Raw genomic sequence first — 17,700 nt, forward strand, 5'->3', positions numbered from 1 at the left:
TTTATTACTATATTTTACTTTTTTTTTTTTTTTTTTTTTTTAAAAAAAAGCAAACTGTCCTGGTTTCAGTTAGAACAGAATTAATTTTCTTCCTAGTAGCTGGTAGAATGCTGTGTTTTGGCTTAGGATGAGAAGAGTGCTGATAACACCCCGATGTTTTAATTGTTGCAGAGCAGTGCTTATACTAAGCCAAGGACATCTCAGCTTCTTGCTCTGTCCTGCCAACAGGCAGGCTGGGGGTGCAGCAAGAGCTGGGAGGGGACAGACCCAGGACAGGTGACCCAAACTAGCCAAAGGGGTATTCCATACCATCTGACGTCATGCTAAACAATATATAGGGGTGGCTAGCCGGGGGGAGGGGGCCGGACTGCTTGGGGTTAGGCTGGGCATCGGTCTGCGGGTGGTGAGCAATTGCATTGTGCATCACTTGTTTGTACATATTATTAGTGGTAGAACTATTGTCATCATTGTATTATTATTATTATTATTATTATTATTATTATTATTATTATTATTATTATTATTATTATTATTATTATTATTATTATTTTCCTGTCTTATTAACCTGTCTTTATCTCAACTCACGGGCTTCACTTTCCATTTCTCTCCCCTGTCCCAGAGAGGGAGGGGGGTGGGTGAGCGAACAGCTGCGTGGTGTTTACCTGCCGGCTGGGTTAAACCACGACACAAACAAACAAACAAAACAGAAATGAACTTACTGTGAAAGTTGTTTGCATTTTAAGGCCAGAGTGATCCCTTGCAATTCTAGCTATAAAATAAAACATAGGCCATCTGATTTAAAAAAGTGGTAAATTTAAACGGGAGAACGAAGCTGCTGCTGCCATTCATGTTTAGTAGCTTTGGTTGGGAGAGAAGTAAAGTGCACAGGTGTAGCTAGGACAACCTTTATTTACCCTTGTTCACTATACAATGTATCTTTAGTGTTGCAACACTTTGTCATTCCTGAAGGGAAAGGGGTGAAGTCTGCAGCCAAACTGATTATTCAGCACTGTCTACACCTGCAGCAGATGCTTCTCATTAATTCTGTATTTGGATCATGACAGCTGTTTGGAAATAAGTGACTTTAAAGGAGAGAACTTCGAACATGAAATAACATTTACGAGCAAGAGCGCATTGCTTCAAGATAAATTAATCTTATGTTTGTATATGTTACAACAGTGACAACTTACTTGTTATTCTCTCTTACCGCTTTTTCTACATTCAGACCCAAGTATTTCTTGCTCACCGGTGTATTCAGACTGCTCAGACACTGGACTTTAATACTTTGTGTAAAACTTCTTTTGAAATGTCTCAATTTCCTGTCTTCCACAAAACATGTAAAATATTAAAAAAACAGTAACAGCGCAAAACCAAAAAAAAAAAAAAAAGCAATAACTGACTTAAACTAGTTTCATAATTTGGTTGGTAGTTTTATTAGCTTACCTCTCACCACTGAGATGCACTAGTCGCTAAACAGTGCATTACCAAAATATTTATTGAATTTCATACTTGATAGCAGTCTTAAAACTAGTGTCTCATCTATGAGACTGAAAAAAATGATTCATTTCACAAGCAAATGCTAAGTCTGTCCTATAATTTTGCTCTATTTTTGACATATATTTTAGTATATCAGTAAACCTCAGTGATTTGCTTTCCAGAGTTCTGTCTTGTAAGTAGCCTGACTATAAGGCAAAACTGAAAAGCCATGCAAGTGGTTGTATAAGCTGGTATTTTATTTGCTTTGCTCCGTAACAGTGATAATCACACACCCATCAACACACTGATATATTTTTTCTGAGGCATTAATATGACAGGTAAAATACCTTCTATTTTATCACTGTCCTTAGCCTGAGGCATTAAAACGCTTAATGATGTGAGTTCAAAGTTCTACATTTTTCATCTTAATAGCAACAATTCTGTTTTATTTTAGATGTACAAGTCCTCAGCTTCACTGTATCTTTATTCATGTTCAAGATGGGTTTGAAGCATCTTTAAATCCTTGGTTGAGTTCTGCTTCGTTTTGCAGCAAAGGTTGCACAACCTGTGGAAGTTTCCGAAAGGTTGAGAAGTGCTCTTCTCTCTCTCAGTAAATCACAATGTTACAGGAACTGGTCAGAGAAACTTCTTTAGAACTCTGAATTTAAGAAAGCCCAATTAAAGAAAGCTGGACATTAGTCTTGTATGTTAACACATCAGATGAAAGCCAGTACATCAACAGTCAGAGCTTCTGTCCACTTGTTTCTCAATTGTCTGGCCTTGTGACAGTTAGGATGCACGGCTGGCTCCTTGATGCAGAAGACTGTAAAATGTTTGATGCTGTGAAGGTGCATAACCCCATCTAGGAGTTGAAAATATCTTGGCAACTGCTTTTGCACTTTCACCAATTGTTCAAGACTAAAAACATTTGAAAGTGTTTTTTTCATTGCTGTATGAATTATGCACCTGTATTTCAAATAAATACGTTGTAAAATTTTTACCACAATGAAATATGTGAAAGGATTAAGGAAGACAGAATCAACTAAATTGAAAAACCTGACCTGCTTTACAAATATATTGTAACTAAGTGATGCCTTCTACAGAAAAATGTATAATATGCTTAAAGACTGTTTAAAATAAGTATTATTTCTATTCAGTTGTTCTGCTTGGAATTAAATGAATTACATGAATCATTTGCCTTTAAATATAATCAAAAAACTATTTGTAGCAGCACTGCACTAAAAATAATATTGGATGCTAGATTTCACTAGTATTAAAAACTGATTAAGGCCACTTGTAACTTCATGCCAGAAACTATCACAGGACTAGCTATAGAGGTGGACGGCAACTGTCCCTCTCAGCAACAACCAGTCGATAACCTGGTTTATACCATTTGCATGACAGTGAGCAATCTTAATCTAGTTTTGCTAGGCAATGAAGGAAAAACTTCCCTTTGAATACTATGATTTCAATTTCTCTCTCTCTTTTTACTCAATTATTTATGGGAAAAATGATTTTCTGAGAAAAATGATTTTTCAGGGATTTGGACATCGTAGGGAAAGGAGTCAAATATATAGCAAAGTTCCAAGTTTGAATTACACTACTTTTCCCACAATTGATACCGCTGGCTTTAACTAAGTCACAATCTAGTTTTATGTGTATAGACTCTGTACTACAGGAGTGAAGACTGTCAGTCTAAGACCACCAAAGTCTTAGTCCACAATTTCAATTATCTTTGCAGAGCCTGCTACTACAACTTTTGGCTTCAATGTGGTACCACAAGAAACCCAGAAAAAGGCCACATTCCAAAATGTTACTGTCCTATTTGAACAATTCATCCAACAGGAAGACTTCTATGGAAGTCTAAAAATAAACAAACAACATGCCTAAATTAAGTTTGAAAAGTAGAACTTTATTAACAAGCACGTGAAAAAAAAAAACACAAAAACAAGCCTTTCTGAATTCAGCTGCCATACTCAGACCCGTAAAATAAGGTATCTTTAAATATGGCAGTCTATCTTTTTCAGGTCATTGCCACCAGTAGCCACTGTAACATAAATTGTTGCCATAAACTGAAAATACTGTAATTGCTAGTTCATGTGTTGTCAGTCAGGTAAAAAGTCAAAAGAATACAAGAGAAACTAAAATAAAGGATAAATTAAATCTACCAAGTGTTTTTTTTTTCAATTCATATTAGACTTAAAATTGTGTTTCAAGAACGTAAAAAAAAAAAAAAAAGCCAAAACACTTCATTGCTGCAATGCTTTCTAAATGCATTTGCCTGGATGTCTTTATGACAACGCACATACAGCTACTAGCTTCAAGTAATTTGTCTACTTGTTACCAGGGGCAGCTCACTGTCAAGAAACCATTCAGATTAATTGTCTTGATAACATTCTGATCTTCTCCATCAACCAACGCACAAAGTGATACCACACCTCTGTCAGAAACATTTGTACCTGGCTTTAAAAAAAATAAACAAGCAAGAATTAGTAAAAGACTTAAAAAAAAAAAAAAAACAAAAAACCAACAAGCAAACAAGTACTCATTAGCACTGAAATGCAATGCTTGTCACAGAAAATAAGAAAAACAAGTTCCCATAAGAACACAGTTTTTTCTATGAAGAAGTGGAGAGTTCTAAACAAATGATTCCAAATAAAAGCAAGGCACTGAAGTATTGAAAAGGGAATAGTTCAGCAACGTAAACTTGAAATGCCGATCTTGTCCAGAAAACAAATTAGAGCTACATATCCCGCTATATCATGTGTATAAAGAAGCAGTTGCTTTTGAAAATGCATACAATAACTGTGAAAATTGTATTTTAGTTAACAACCTTTTACCTTCAAAATAACCCTCAAGCAGATAGAGTAACTCTTAAAAGTTGTGTTAATTAAAAAATTAAAGAAAAAAATATTTAGAGTTTTAATCATGACATAAATGGCAAGAAAGGTATGAGTGATGAGAGGTAGTTAAAACCTCTCATCACAGCAATAAAATACTTTCCTTCACTCTAGCTAAGAAAATAATATTCCACTGCTGCTAGGCAAAGAAGGAATTAATTATGGCAGAGAAGATCTCTGTAGAGAGCCATGGCAGCAGGTGGAAGTCCTGAAGCATTAAGTTTTTGCATGGAATTCAAAACTTTCCAAGAGCTAGACAAATTTGTCAGGCAACTGTGTATCTCAATTTAGCATAAAATTACAACACTTACAACTGTTCAAATCAGTGATGGATATTTAGTTATTTTGTATAGGATTCTCTCTCCAGGGCTGCTTCCATTCGACTCTGTTTTAAACCCTACAGGACACAATGTCGTTAGAGCTTTAACTTTCTTGTAAAAACAAGATATTGTCACAAAATAAAGATATTTACAGACTTTTTTTTTTTTTAATTCCTTAACAAATCAAGAGATCAGACATCGAGCATTAAACAGGACAGAAATTAAACTACCTGTCCCCATTACAAATAGTATTTTTATGGAATGATTAAGATCTCTATTTCTTGACCAATGAAAATCATATTAAAAAAAATCACTTATATAATCTGAAGCAAGATATACTAAAGTTAGTCCTTCAAGGAGGACCTAGAACTAAAACAACATCAACCATACAAACATCCAGCCTCATGTGACCCCTACTCAAGGACATGAATATGCATATAATCCAAAATACTTTTAAATCTAACTATTATAATTTACAGCAGCAGCAACACACACAAACAAAAGCAGGATTACAAAGACACTTCCAGACAGAAATTGCACATACCAGGTAATAGCCAGTGTGATAACCACTCATGTACCAGGCTATCAACATGCTTCCCAATGCTTCATCATCCTCAGGAGAATCTGGCCCCATAGGTGGTGGAGGAGGAATCAGCTAAGAAAACACCAAGGAAATGTAAGTTGTTTGTTTCAGTGGAGTACAGGCCATGTTAGATAGCAACCAATTCTAAATGACCAAAATATAAAACTGAAAACAAGGAACATATCCTCAATGCACTCCCTGGAAAGGAGTCAAGCAAAACAATCTTTTCTAAAAACATTTGGTTTCCAAAGCCTGGAGGAGCAGGGTTCCTGTAGTTTGACTGTTCAAACAAACTTTCATTAGAACAAGAAAATACTTATTGGTATCAGTGAATGCTGTTAGTCAAATGTAAGGTAATAAGTGGAGACCAGGCCCCCTGTGCTAGATCTCTGCAATATTTGCAATTGAATGGGTTGTCAAATATTTAGAAAATACGGAGTCTAACTCAGAAATATGTCCTAAAACCAAGTGTTGTGGTTTAACCCGGCTGGCAGCTACACACCACACAGCCGTTCGCTCACACTCCCCCCTCCCTCTCTGCGACTAGGGACAGAAATGGGAAAGTGAAGCCTGTGAGTTGAGATAAAGACAGCTTATTAAGACAGAAAAAAATAACATAAATGATGATAATAGTACTAAGAATAATAATGTGTACAAAACGAGTGATGCACAATGCAATTGCTCACCACCCGCAGATCGATGCCCAGCCTAACCCCGAGCAGTCCGGCCCTCCTCCCCCCTGCTAGCCACCCCTATATATTGTTCAGCATGACCCCATATGGTTTGGAATACCCCTTTGGCTAGTTTGGGTCACCTGTCCTGGGTCTGTCCCCTCCCAGCTCTTGCTGCACCCCCAGCCTGCCTGTTGGCAGGACAGAGCAAGAAGCTGAGACGTCCTTGGCTTAGGATAAGCACTGCTCTGCAACAATTAAAACATCAGGGTGTTATCAGCACTTTTCTCATCCTAAGCCAAAACATAGCATTCTACCAGCTATTGGAAGAAAATTAACTCTGTCCTAACTGAAACCAGGACACCAGGTGATCAGCACACTCGGAAAACCTGTGATCACCAATACTCATCTCTGACACTTTTTACTCTTACTTACCGGTGGTCCTGCTGGAAAGGGTGGAGGCCAGCAAGATAAGAATGGCGGAGGTGTTCTGAGTTTTGATCCAGACTATATTGAAGTAATTGAACAACGAAAGTTAAGAAAAAAAATTAAGACATTAGATTTTATTAAACACAAGAATCTGAAGCAATGCACAAACCTTAAGCTAAAGACAGCCCATCCAAGCAATTTAGTGAAACTGAATTAAGAACATGGGACAGCTATTTCTGGGGAGCATTCCATGACTAGAACAGTAGAACTTGTATTAAATATGCCCTGAGGTAACCACTGCTGAAACAAGGTTCTATTTAACACAAGCTTTCAAAAAAGTCTTTTTAAACAGAAGTCTACACAGAAGGCATCTGAATTTTTACATGAAGAATATATGATACTTCCCACAAACATACAGATAATTTCTCTGTTCCATTGTGGCTGGGGACACATGCTGACTAGATTCGCTGAACTCAGTGTGCCACTTTCATTACACTCATGAATGTACTTGCTTAATATGAGCTCAAATACAAAGCTATAACATGGAAGATAAAAAAAGAAAACATTATAGAGATATCTTGCACAAACAGCAGTATTTAGAAAGCACAATGCAGTATTTAGCTACCTTATCATTTTAACTTCTGCACAACTGTCAGTTCTAGGTTAAAGGTTGGGCTAGATGATCTCAGAGGTCTTTTCCAACCTGAACAAATCTATGATTCTATGAACACAAAAACTGAAGGGCAACCCCAGCTAAATCAATAGAGAAGCTACAGCTGAGGGCTTATGTGACACCTGGACATCACTCTGCTTGCCTTCAGTGCCATGTGAAATGAAATGCATCAATTGTCTTGCGAGGCGTAATATAAACAGCTTCTACCACAGTTCTACCACAAACAGCATGATCATGGTCCAACGAACAACATCCTCTTCTAAGCTACAAGGCAGCTGCAAAGCAAGTGCTAGCTAAGGAGAAAGCCTTCTTCACTAGCCAGCAGCTCTGCAAAAGTTCCACACTGTGGCCAAGTTGTTAAAAAATTACATACATATGGGTTGTAACCAGCACATCTATTCTCAAAATAGTATTTTGTTTCTAGACAATGACAAAGGTTGTCAGGCACTGGGACACGCTCCCCAGGGCAGTGGTCACAGCACTGATCCTGTCAGACTGCAAGAAGTGTTTGGACAACACTTTCAGATACGTGGTCTGATTTTTGGGTGGTGCCATGTTGAGGCAGGAGATGGACTCAGTGATCATTGAGGGTCCCTTCCAATTCGGGTTATTCTACGATTCCGTGACTATATGACAAATATTATACTATTGTCTCAGAATTTAGCGAGCAGGCTTAACAGTGGTATAGGAATTACTGCAGATAAGACTAAGCTTACCCTTCCCAGGCTGGGGGCTGCTGGTGGTATGGGAAAACGGAAGTTCTGGGGAGAGAATCTTGCCTTTGTGCAGTTGTTTTTGTTTTGAGGTGACTGGAAAGATTTTTCACTTTCATCTGTTGAATATGGAGTCTCGTTTTCATTCTGGAAAACCAAAACATTTTTATAAGATGCACTAAACATGGGTTTGCAAAACGCAATTTCAGCGTGAAAAAGTGTGGACAGCCCTCTTTCTTCCCTTCCCAATCCTACTGAGGAGATACCTCATAATCCTACCTGCTCATCACGCTAGCTAGGTTTACTTTTACTCATAAATTTCTCGTCTCCCACGCTGACTTCCAGAAGTAAGGGGATGCTTTTGCCGCCTGCATCAGTTTGTGTTCCTTCACAACGCAATTGGGTTTCCAGTCTCACATAACCCGTCTGGTCACAGCAGCGGTGCCAGAAATGCTGGAAAGCACCCCTTGCCTCCCCAGAATCCCCCATCTTACTGTTTCGTCGTTGGCTGGAAGGAGTAGATCGGACAGGTTCTGCTCCTCCTTGTTCCCGTATCCGTCGTATGTAACGACACACGTGCCCCTCTTCTGGTTTATGGAGACGATCGTTGCCAGGTACACGTTGCCGTCCTCGGACCAAACCGCGTTACAGCTGTCACCAACCTTCCACTGCAGCAGGAGGGAGAGAGGCAGGTGAGCAAGTACAGCAGCGACTGGCGAGGAAGAAGCCTTTTTCCGCCCCACTTTTTGTCCCAACCACTGTACCGGGTGGCGGTAGGCGAGCTCTGCGGCGCTCTCGCCGCCCTCCCCCCGCGGAGCGCTACTTTTGAGGTAAAAGCAGCCCGTTTTGGGGCCCCGCGTCACCTGCACCGCGCTGCTCTTCTTTCTGTTCCTGTTCTTCTTGTTGTTCTTCCTCTTCATCCCCGGCCGCTGCTCCTGCCTGTCGGCGGGCTCGGCGCACTCCCCATTCCTCAGGGCGTTCTTGGGGCACAGGCAGGGCGCGGCCGTGAGCACCGGCCCCGAGCCGCGCCCCGGGAGAGGGGGGGGTGAAGAGGGGGTCCCCCCGCGCCGCCCCTCACCTTGAAGGAGGCCACCGCCTTGTCGTACGCCTTGATGAGGGCCGTGTCGTCCCACACGTCCGAGTCGTCGCTCTGCGGAGGCCACGCAGCGCCTTACAGCCGCCGCCATCGCCTCACCCCCCCCCCGCACCGCCCCGCTCCCTCAGCCCCCCCCAGCCGCCGCCCACCTGCCCGGTGCCGCGCCGGAACAGCACGCGCTCCGACATGGCCGCCCCGCCGCACCGGCACGGCGCGCACTGCGCACGCGCCGCGGGGAGCTCCCGGGAGCGGCGAGGCCACGCCCCCACCCCCCCCGAGGCCACGCCCCCCCGGCCCGTCCCCGCCCCCGCTGCTGACCCGGGCCAGGCGGGTGCCATGCAAGGTTTCATTTTATTGTAAAAATAGTTAAATAGGGGAGAACGCGCGGCTACAGGCGTGTTGCACCGCGAGCCCAACGCAGCTTCTGGGAAAGGCGAGAAAGAAAACCTGGTCTAAGTGCAGGCGTACAGACTCGTCCCCGGAACCGTTCCGTGGAAGCGACAGACACGGCGCAAGCCGGAGCACGGCGAGCGCCCGGTACTACCAGTGCTACACATGCAGAGCAGTCGGCTTGGAAACAGCATTCCAGACAACTACACCTACGCTAACCAGAGGACAAACTAACGCTAGCTGAACAAGGCTGCAAAATTAACACTGAAATCATTTAATGGCTGGCCATTTTCACAAATGATCCTCTAGGCCTTTCTGCTGCAGCGGTGCACTCCTGTCTGCTCTGCAGGGATGCTTCATTTTGCTTCTGCCTGCAGAGACTTCCTTTCGTTAGCCGCCTTCTGTTTCTGCTGCATGATTTCAGAGTCCCTGTGAAGAAAAAAAACATTGCATTTCAGATAACAGCTTGCTGCTTCTCTAAACAGTCTCCTCCGGCTTTTCCACAGCCCTTTACATAAACCCCGTTTTGATAACAGGCAAATACCAGAATAAAACATCTCAGCCATTATCACACTGGTCCTTTCATCCAGGTACGCCATGATTTAGAAAAGCTGCTTGATTAATGGATTGTATCTAATTCTGAGTTTTAGAAATATAGGGTGCAATGAAACAAACATCTTCAAGAAAGTGTTATACCGCTGTTAGCATCATGCAAAAAGTTGCTAAAAAGAAATAAAAGCCTTTCCAGGTCTTGGAAGAAAAAAAAATGTTCAACAGCAGACGCAGCAAAACCTACATCAAGGGTTTACACTTTGGCACTTGAGTTGAGCAAAATACTTAAATCTGCTTGTTTAAGGTAAGACACTGGATTTTTCTGATTCCTCCCATTTTGCCCAACCACTTGGGCACCAAATCTAGCACCACAGTGCTAGATTTCTCACCTCTGTTTTCTCTGAGAAGCAGACAAGCTATCTTCTTTCCTTTTCCCTTTGTGGATTTCCTGAGTCTTCTTCAGGTTCTTTTGGCGGGCAAGTTCACGTTGGTTCCCACCTAGAAGATACCGTACAGTTTGTATAGGTCCTACCACTTTCCACATGCATTTTGTGTGTGTAGGAGTTGATTACAAAGGTGGTAACGTTTGGCTCTGCCTGTTGGCAGTGGCAGTATCTTCTGTCATGGTCTCCCTGCCGGGTGCACAGTGAGAGGCAAGACAGCCTATTACTTCTCACGCTTACATTCCTACAGGTCATGCTCAAAGGATCACCAAAATCCATCTCAACATTCCTTGCAAAATGTGCCATTTTTCCAGGTGCACAATGCAGTTTCCTCCAAAAGACTGAAGGCAGACCATCCCATCAATGACCTGGGCAAAACAATGACAGCTACTCTTCCAAAGAGGAGCCATCCTCCAGGAGCCTTGAACATGACTCCAGCATCCAACAGAGCGTACAAATTAACTTTACACTGGAATTACATCATTAAAATTAAGGCAGTCTGAGAGAGCTTATAAAACTTCCTCAAACTCTGCCCAAAGCCTTCTTAAGAAATCAGAAAGCACATACATATTTGGAATCCAGACGTGTCTATCTGCTTTCAGTCTGTCATGCTGTCGTGCAAAATCACTGATGTTTGATCACATCCCATGGTCAAGCAGCCGAACCTTTTAAACCTTGCTCATACTTACTAAATAGCAGCTGGGAGCCTTGCACCCATGTGTAGAAGAACGCACTTCCGCTGATGCCACTTAGAGGATGACCAGTATGGGTAAGACAATGTCAGATCTGAGAACTTTGACCTTATATTCTATTAAAGTCCCCCAAACCACTTAACGTGGGATTAAGAATGCACACATACCCCAGAAACTCAATTAGGGCTATGAATTGCTAAGAGTTGCCTTCCTCTAGCACTATGAAAGCAGAGAAGACCACTTAGTATACAAGCAGCTGTATGGATGTTTAATTCTTTTTTGCTGCAAAGCAGCTGACCTGTACTCAGTACTAAGGCAGCCAAAGAGCTCCAGCCCAAGGTTTAGTTTACAGATCATGCAACACAGAGCACCCCGTGAAAGAAAAGGGGTTCACAAAGCTGAATACCTACTCAGAACTACAGGTCCTCATCAAGACTCCTTGCTCCCTCCTCACCACCAGCATTAATGAGATCCTGTCCCTGAAGTTCTGCCATGTAGAACTGTTAGTAGTAGAGTTGATTAGAACTTGATGACTCATGAGCAGATGATACTTTCCAGGCTATAAATGGCTGTTGGATTTTGTAGGGCTCAAGGAGGAGGTACAAGTATCATGCAAGCAGGTTAGCAGCTATCAGACAGGTCTTCTGTGGTGCTTAAACTAAGTGTAGTCTTTTACCATGACAAAAAAGGAGGTGAGAAGCCAAAACACACTGCTATAGACAAAATTTATATAGCAGTCATCCTCCACCCTTAACCTTATACCTTTCTTTCCTCTCCAGGGTGTCCACAGAACACATGTAAGACTGAAAGCTCAAGAAGCAAGTTGAATGGCATCAATGAAAACCTTGGCTGCTATTTCTGCAAAGCAAAGGACAGCAGAGGGAAAGGAACAGCAGTATAGTATACACACAGAGCATACAAACCCAAACTATTATTTGAAAAGAAGTATTCCTTTATCATCTCTATTTCCAAGAAAATATTGCAAAAGGACTGTTTGGCCCCAGCACTTTACCTGAGATGCTGAGTGAGAATCCCTAGCTCCACAGGAGATGGTCCTGTTTGCTACATTCCATAATATAAAACTAAATCTTCCATTAAATGTGGTCCTAACAAGATGCCAATTCCACTTTCTGTAATGTGAAATTCAGGCATTAACAGCTATTTAAAGGCCAGTACATACTTCCTGCTTATACCTGTGCTCTGGCACCCCAGTCCGGGCCTGCCTCTGCAAGACATACAGCCTTGGTTCTGCCTGTCACTCCTCTCCCATCTCCAAGATCCATCTGTCCTTGAAGAGAAAGACAAGCAGAAGGCCTCTGTACAGTATTGAAACAAGCAGCAATTGTCTTTACTGGAAGGAGGTCAAAGAGAATGGCTGTAAGGGTTGACTACTAAGGTCACGATCCCTGGACTACTTTCTGAGTAGCAAAGGATCTAATCACAGTCAGAACTTCCAGCTGAATAGAACTGTCTGCAACCACATTCCCAAAATAGAACACTAAAGTAAAGAGTGGAAGACAAGTGCCAAAAAAAAGTTCTCCAATTCATCTAGCAATGAACATCTTCACAAATCTATTTCGGTTCCAGGTATTTGCACTGCTTCAATCTCACGGTGCAACAATTACCGTGAATTTATGAATTCAGAGGCACAATTGCTAATAAACAATCTAATCTTATTCTGTTTTACCACGTGACTACTTGAAGTCAGAAGGAGACCCACGTGACCAATACCAAAGCCCTGAACTGTAAACATATCCCACAGCAAAGGCCAAACAGCAGAGTGGCATACCACAACTGCTACACCTCTAGCATTTCAGTACTGTATAAAAGTAGGTCACAGAACAAAATGCAACCGCTCTGTTATAATTAGTTGTGGGACACTGTACCTCTCCTCAAAACTTAAGCCGTAGTTATCCTAGTATCACAAGAACAGGAAAAAAAAACAAACATCAAAAGCCATCAACCTGCTTCTTCAAATTCAAGGTCTGATCTGCACATAGACCCTTTATGATGTAGTCCTTTGTGCTTCCAGCAGTACAGTGTATAATATAGTGGATGTGAGGGTGTGTTTTCTGTTTTTTTATGAAGTCCAAACTTAAAAACACCTCCTTAATTAACCACGGGCAGTTTCAGTGCTGCCAAGCGTCCTGCGCAGCAGACAGAAGAGCCGCAGCACCTACCAGGTTAAGTGGGGCTATTCTAGGCTCCGCTATTTTAGAGCAGATCTGTCCACGTTAGTTTTGAACAGCACGCTAGCGCCAAAAAAAAAAAAAACAAACAAAAAACAAACAAACGACGTGCTATTAACTATTTGCAACCACGCAGAAACCCTTTTTTTTTTTTTTTTTTTTTTTTTACAGCCTGGCCAACAGCCAGGCCCGAATCCCACCGTTCCTTCCCTGCTCCCTCCTCCCCCCCTCACGGCCGCTCCGTGAGGGCCGCCCCCGGCTCCCCGAGGCCACCCCGGGCCCCGCACAACCCCCGGGCCGCCCGCGGCTCCCCGCTCCGCCTTTCCCCGGGGTGTATCCCGAATCCCCACTCCGTGACGGGCCCCCTCCTCACTCACGGGTCATGGCGGAACGCTGTGGCCGCGCACCGCCGCCCCCCAACCTCCCTCACCGGCTGCTAGAAGCTTCTAACGGCCCGCCCGCCGCGCGCTCCCCTTATAAAGCCTCGCCCGCCGCTACGTCACGCGCTGCGCGCGGGGAGGGGGCGTGGCTCACGGTGGCGGCGGCAGCGCGCGCCGATGACGCACGCGGCGGCGGCGCCGGTGGAGGAGCGGCAGCAGCAGCAGGAGGCGGCGGCGGCCATGCCGTGAGCGCGCGGGGCTCGCGCCGCCCGCGGGCCGTTAACGCCGCCTCAGCGCCGCCGCCGCCATGTTCCGCCGGTCCCGGCTGAGCGTGCGGCCCAACGTGCGGCCCGCCGGCAGGGAGACACAGGGAGCGCCCGCAGCCGCTGGGGCTGAGCCGCAGCCGCCGCCGCCGCCTCCAGCCGGGAGCCGTGACGAGGGGTGAGTGCCGAGTGGGGTGGGCGGCGTTGTGGTGGTGTCCCCTCGCGGCTTTCTCGGTGTTTTAGGGCCTTTTTGTGGGTTGTCCTTCGGAGCGGCCTCGCCGCTGCCTCTAGCTGGCTGTACGTGCGCGAGTACCGGCGGTGTTTTTTTTTTTTTTTTCCTTAAAATGTCCTTCGTGGCGTTGCACGCGGCCGCAGAATCGCAAAATAATTTCTAGGTTGGAAGAGAGCTCGGGATCACCGAGTCCAACCTCTGACCTGACACCAACAGGCCTCCACTAAACCATATCGCTAAGTTCAGCATCTTTACGGTATCTTTAACGAGTAACTCGGGTGTCAGCGTGCCTGCGGTCGACCCGTGCTGCCTTCAGTCCAGCTCCTTTCTTGCCTGCCGAAAGCTGTTCCACAGCACGCCGTGAGTCACAGAATCACAGAATCACAGAATTTCTAGGTTGGAAGAGACCTCAAGATCATCGAGTCCAACCTCTGACCTAATGCTAACAGTCCCCACTAAACCATATCCCTAAGCTCTGCAAGGGTGAGGGTGGTCTTCTTCCAACACTCACTTATAAAAATGTGTCAGCTACAGAGAAAAGATCAGCGTGTCGCTGGTTAGGCAGAGCTTACTCCTGAAATGACGGCGCGGTTCATCAGTTATGCGGCAGAGATGCTGACTCAGCAGATTTACCCTTTTTTTTCTTTATTGTAGCTTAATGGGTGTGTTAGCATGATGTAATTTGCAAAACTAGACGCTAACGCTGTTCTGAAGTGGAGAATATTCTGTGAAATCATGACTTGAAAAAGTAGACTTTTACCATGTAAGTAGCAGGCTCTTGGCTAACAGTGAACGCCACCGCAAATATCGGTGCAAGCAAATCCAAAAATCCAGATCCTGTTGTTTTAAAGAAAAACTATAGCAGCTACATTAACCTTCCACTGCCTGTAGTGGAGGTTATTTCAGATGTAGTGTAAGACCTCCAGTTTGTTAACCCAGTGAGATGCGTAGGGTGGGGAAGAGGCCTAGGAAAGAGCTTTTTCAGGAATGTGCAGGTTTGGGAAGTGATGTGCTTACAGGAAGACTCTTATGGACCACTCCTACGGTGGCTTCTGGAGTGCAGGTGAAGGTAGAAAGCAGCATCTGCCTGTAAGTGCAGGGAGACTCAGTGGAACTGAACGCATAGTCCTGGCAGCAGGTAGTAGAGGCACAGGTGAGAGTTTCTCCCTTTTGCCCCCATATGCTCACCCCTGAATTCCACAGAATTCATAAAGTTTCAGCATGGTTTTGAAGGCCTGTACGAACCAAACAGGAGAGAGTAGGTGTCCTGGTTTCAGTTAGGACAGAGTTAATTTTCTTCCTAGTAGCTGGTAGGGTGCTACGTTTTGGCTTAGGATGAAAAGAGTGCTGCTAACATGCTGGTGTTTTAATTGTTGCAGAGCAGTGCTTACACCAAGCCAAGCATGTTTCAACTTCTCACTCTGTCCTGCCAGCGGGCAGGCTGGGGGTGCAGCAAGAGCTGGGAGGGGACAGACCCAGGACAGGTGACCCAAACTGTCTAAAGGGGTATTCCAAACCATATGGGGTCATGCTGAACAATATATAGGGGTGGCTAGCTGGGGTGGGGGGCCGGTTGCTCGGGGTTAGGCTGGGCATTGGTCAGCAGGTGGTGAGCAATTGCATTGTGCATCACTTGTTCTGTACGTGTTATTATTCTTAGTACTATTGTCATCATTAATGCTATTTTTTTTCTTTCTTAATAAACTGTCTTTATCTCAACTCACAGGCTTCACTTTCCTGTTTCTGTCCCTAGTCGCAGAGAGGGAGAGGGGAGAGTGAGCGAATGGCTGTGTGGTGTTTAGCTTCTGGCTGGGTTAAACCACAACGGTAGGCCAAGGGATTTATTGCAGTGTAAGCAGTAGTAGCTTCTTGGAGAGCTGTCTCGTTGCATTTTAAAAACTGGCCGCCAGGGTGTTTCAGAAGATTCAAGAAGAGTGGATATAAGGAAAGGCAATTTGATTTCTTGAGTGCAGTAATTGGTAGAATACAGCACAACGTGGTTTTATGTAGTCTGCAGAAAAAGGGAAACGAAAATTCCCTGAGCGTAAGGTTACTGCTTTTCATTTTTTCAAAATGGTGTCTGCTAATGTTGATTAACTTTAGGAGGCTGCACACTCATTTCCCTGCAGTGGGATGGAAAGAGAATCAGAAAGGTAAAAAGAAAACTCGTGGGTTGAGACACAGACAGTTCAACAGGTAAAACAGACACTTTTCATGCAAGCAAAGCAAACTAAGGAATCCATTTGCTGCTTCGTATTAGCCTGCAGGTGTTCAGCCACTCCCAGATGAGCAGGGCCCATCATGTGGAATGGTTCCTTGGGCAGACAAAGGCCATCGCTCCACATATACCCCTTCTTCCTTTTTTCCCCCTTTTATTGCTGACCATGACTTCACATGGCATGGGACATCCTCTTGGTCAGTTTGGCCAGCTGTCCTGGCTGTTACCCCTCCCCAGCTCCTGGTTCCCCCCCAAGCCTCCTCGCTGGCTCTTTGTAAGCACTGCTCTGCCACAGCTGAGACATTGGTGTATTATCAATGATATTTTCACCACAAATCCCACGGACAGTACCAAATGAGTCTGTATGAAGAAAGCTGTCTCTATGCCAGCCAACACCAGTACAGCTAAATTTAACTGTCCAAAATCTAGTGTGGTACTCTAGGAAGAACTTGTAAGCTACAGGTAGTGCTGAGAAGATAAGCAAAGAATTACTTTCCTCTGTCTCTTGCTGTACCAAAAACAGAGAATATTGAACGGAGGTTGTAAGGATCTCATTCAAAACACAGATAGGTAGCATATAGTGAAGTTGCTCAACGCCTTGTTAAAGGATGTTGTATGCACTGAGAATGTGTATGAACTCATGGCATGGGACAAATTGATACAGAAAAGTCTGCTGAGGCTGTTAAATAAGACATCATCTGTAGCCCATGCCTGTTCCACAGAGTATCTAGAGAGGTTTTGGAAAAATTGTGCTGTATATTTTTGCTTTCCTTCTATTCCTTCTACTTGCTTTTCTTCCTGTTCTTTCAAAGGCATTTGCTTGAGTATTTTTGGAGATGGATAAGTAAACCATAGGTGGGGTCATCCTTTTGTACAGAAACAAGGCATAGTTCCAAAGTGAAATTAAAAAGGTCTTCATGACTCATTTGTAATTCTGCTGTAGTTTTACTGTCAGCAACAGCCAGGGAGTCAAATACTAGAGCTGTTTTCAAGATTTTGGAAGATGATCATGGCTTTTGCTATTTTGTGAATTATTTCTGTGTAAAGGATGGAAACAATACTTAAATTAAGAAAGCTTACCAGGAAAGCTGGAAGTTGTTGTCCCCAAAAGCCCAGTTGTGAGGTGTTCGTTGGAACAACAGCCAGTTTCACAGCGGAGGACTTTTTTTTTTTTTTTTTTTTTTTTTAAAAAAATCACAGTTTAGATTTTATCTACTTACAAGTGTATAAGAGGATGGCTCAGGTTGGTTGTGATGAAAAATCGTAAAAGTACTTGTGGCATATACCGTTATTAAAATGTTCTTAATGTGTAACATGGTATGTAGGGTATTCTTTACAAAGCTTTATTGAGTTTATCGTACTATGATGTTTGGTATTCTTACTTGAAAGTCAAGAGCTTTCCAAAAAGAGGGCAAAAAAGGATTGCATGAGTTTAGCATTACTGGTCAACCAACTTGTAGAGAGCTAGTACTTAATATTA

General features: G+C 43.6%; 3 protein-coding genes and 1 long non-coding RNA gene across 11 annotated transcripts in view; 2 read left to right on the top strand and 2 right to left on the bottom strand.

Annotated features, from left to right (window-relative positions):
* Positions 1-365: 365 nt before the first annotated feature.
* LOC137848440 (uncharacterized) lies at positions 366-3,721 on the top strand. Its single transcript, XR_011091353.1, has 2 exons — positions 366-403; positions 1,931-3,721. It is a non-coding gene; the product is annotated as an uncharacterized lncRNA (long non-coding RNA).
* On the bottom strand, positions 3,368-9,149 carry SMN1 (survival of motor neuron 1, telomeric). Of its 2 annotated transcripts, none has more exons than XM_068667543.1 (9): positions 9,011-9,149; positions 8,844-8,915; positions 8,629-8,745; positions 8,260-8,433; positions 7,769-7,912; positions 6,386-6,457; positions 5,241-5,351; positions 4,688-4,773; positions 3,368-3,935 (listed from the first exon to the last, which is right to left on the bottom strand). In XM_068667543.1, exons 1-8 carry the CDS (start codon positions 9,047-9,049, stop codon positions 4,717-4,719), a joined length of 786 nt encoding a protein of 261 aa, XP_068523644.1. In that variant the 5' UTR covers positions 9,050-9,149; the 3' UTR covers positions 3,368-3,935; positions 4,688-4,716. The 2 variants fall into 2 exon arrangements, with proteins under 2 accessions (XP_068523644.1, XP_068523643.1); XM_068667542.1 differs by having other exon boundaries at positions 3,368-3,939; positions 9,011-9,148.
* Positions 9,150-9,193: 44 nt separating this feature from the next.
* Positions 9,194-13,640, bottom strand: SERF1A (small EDRK-rich factor 1A). The gene is made up of 3 exons (XM_068667544.1): positions 13,505-13,640; positions 10,193-10,301; positions 9,194-9,680 (listed from the first exon to the last, which is right to left on the bottom strand). Exons 1-3 carry the CDS (start codon positions 13,509-13,511, stop codon positions 9,608-9,610), a joined length of 189 nt encoding a protein of 62 aa, XP_068523645.1. The 5' UTR covers positions 13,512-13,640; the 3' UTR covers positions 9,194-9,607.
* A 70-nt stretch (positions 13,641-13,710) lies between these two features.
* The window catches only part of BDP1 (B double prime 1, subunit of RNA polymerase III transcription initiation factor IIIB), a 56,653-nt gene continuing 52,663 nt past the window's right edge, over positions 13,711-17,700 (top strand). For 4 of the 7 annotated variants that reach the window (XM_068667536.1, XM_068667535.1, XM_068667537.1 and 1 more), the window contains exon 1: positions 13,711-13,948. In XM_068667536.1, the coding sequence (XP_068523637.1) occupies positions 13,815-13,948 (134 nt within the window). In that variant the 5' untranslated portion in view covers positions 13,711-13,814. The remainder of the gene's footprint in view (positions 13,949-17,700) is intronic. The other 3 variants (XM_068667532.1, XM_068667533.1, XM_068667534.1) reach the window with 1 other exon arrangement.

Source organism: Anas acuta, chromosome Z, assembly GCF_963932015.1.
Source record: "Anas acuta chromosome Z, bAnaAcu1.1, whole genome shotgun sequence".
NCBI classification, from domain to species: domain Eukaryota; kingdom Metazoa; phylum Chordata; class Aves; order Anseriformes; family Anatidae; genus Anas; species Anas acuta.

What these genes read in the sequence shown, in the direction of transcription:
- SMN1 (XM_068667543.1), bottom strand. Translation starts at nt 9,049, where the DNA reads ATGTCGGAGCGCGTGCTGTTCCGGCGCGGCACCGGGCAG. An exon ending in CAGCCCCCAGCCTGGGAAGG is followed by an intron (nt 6,458 to 7,768) that starts GTAAGCTTAGTC and finishes ACTTCAATATAG; the next exon opens with TCTGGATCAAAACTCAGAAC. An exon ending in CCTTTCCAGCAGGACCACCG is followed by an intron (nt 5,352 to 6,385) that starts GTAAGTAAGAGT and finishes GTGTTTTCTTAG; the next exon opens with CTGATTCCTCCTCCACCACC.
- SERF1A (XM_068667544.1), bottom strand. An exon ending in GCTTCTCAGAGAAAACAGAG is followed by an intron (nt 9,681 to 10,192) that starts GTGAGAAATCTA and finishes TTTTCTTCACAG; the next exon opens with GGACTCTGAAATCATGCAGC.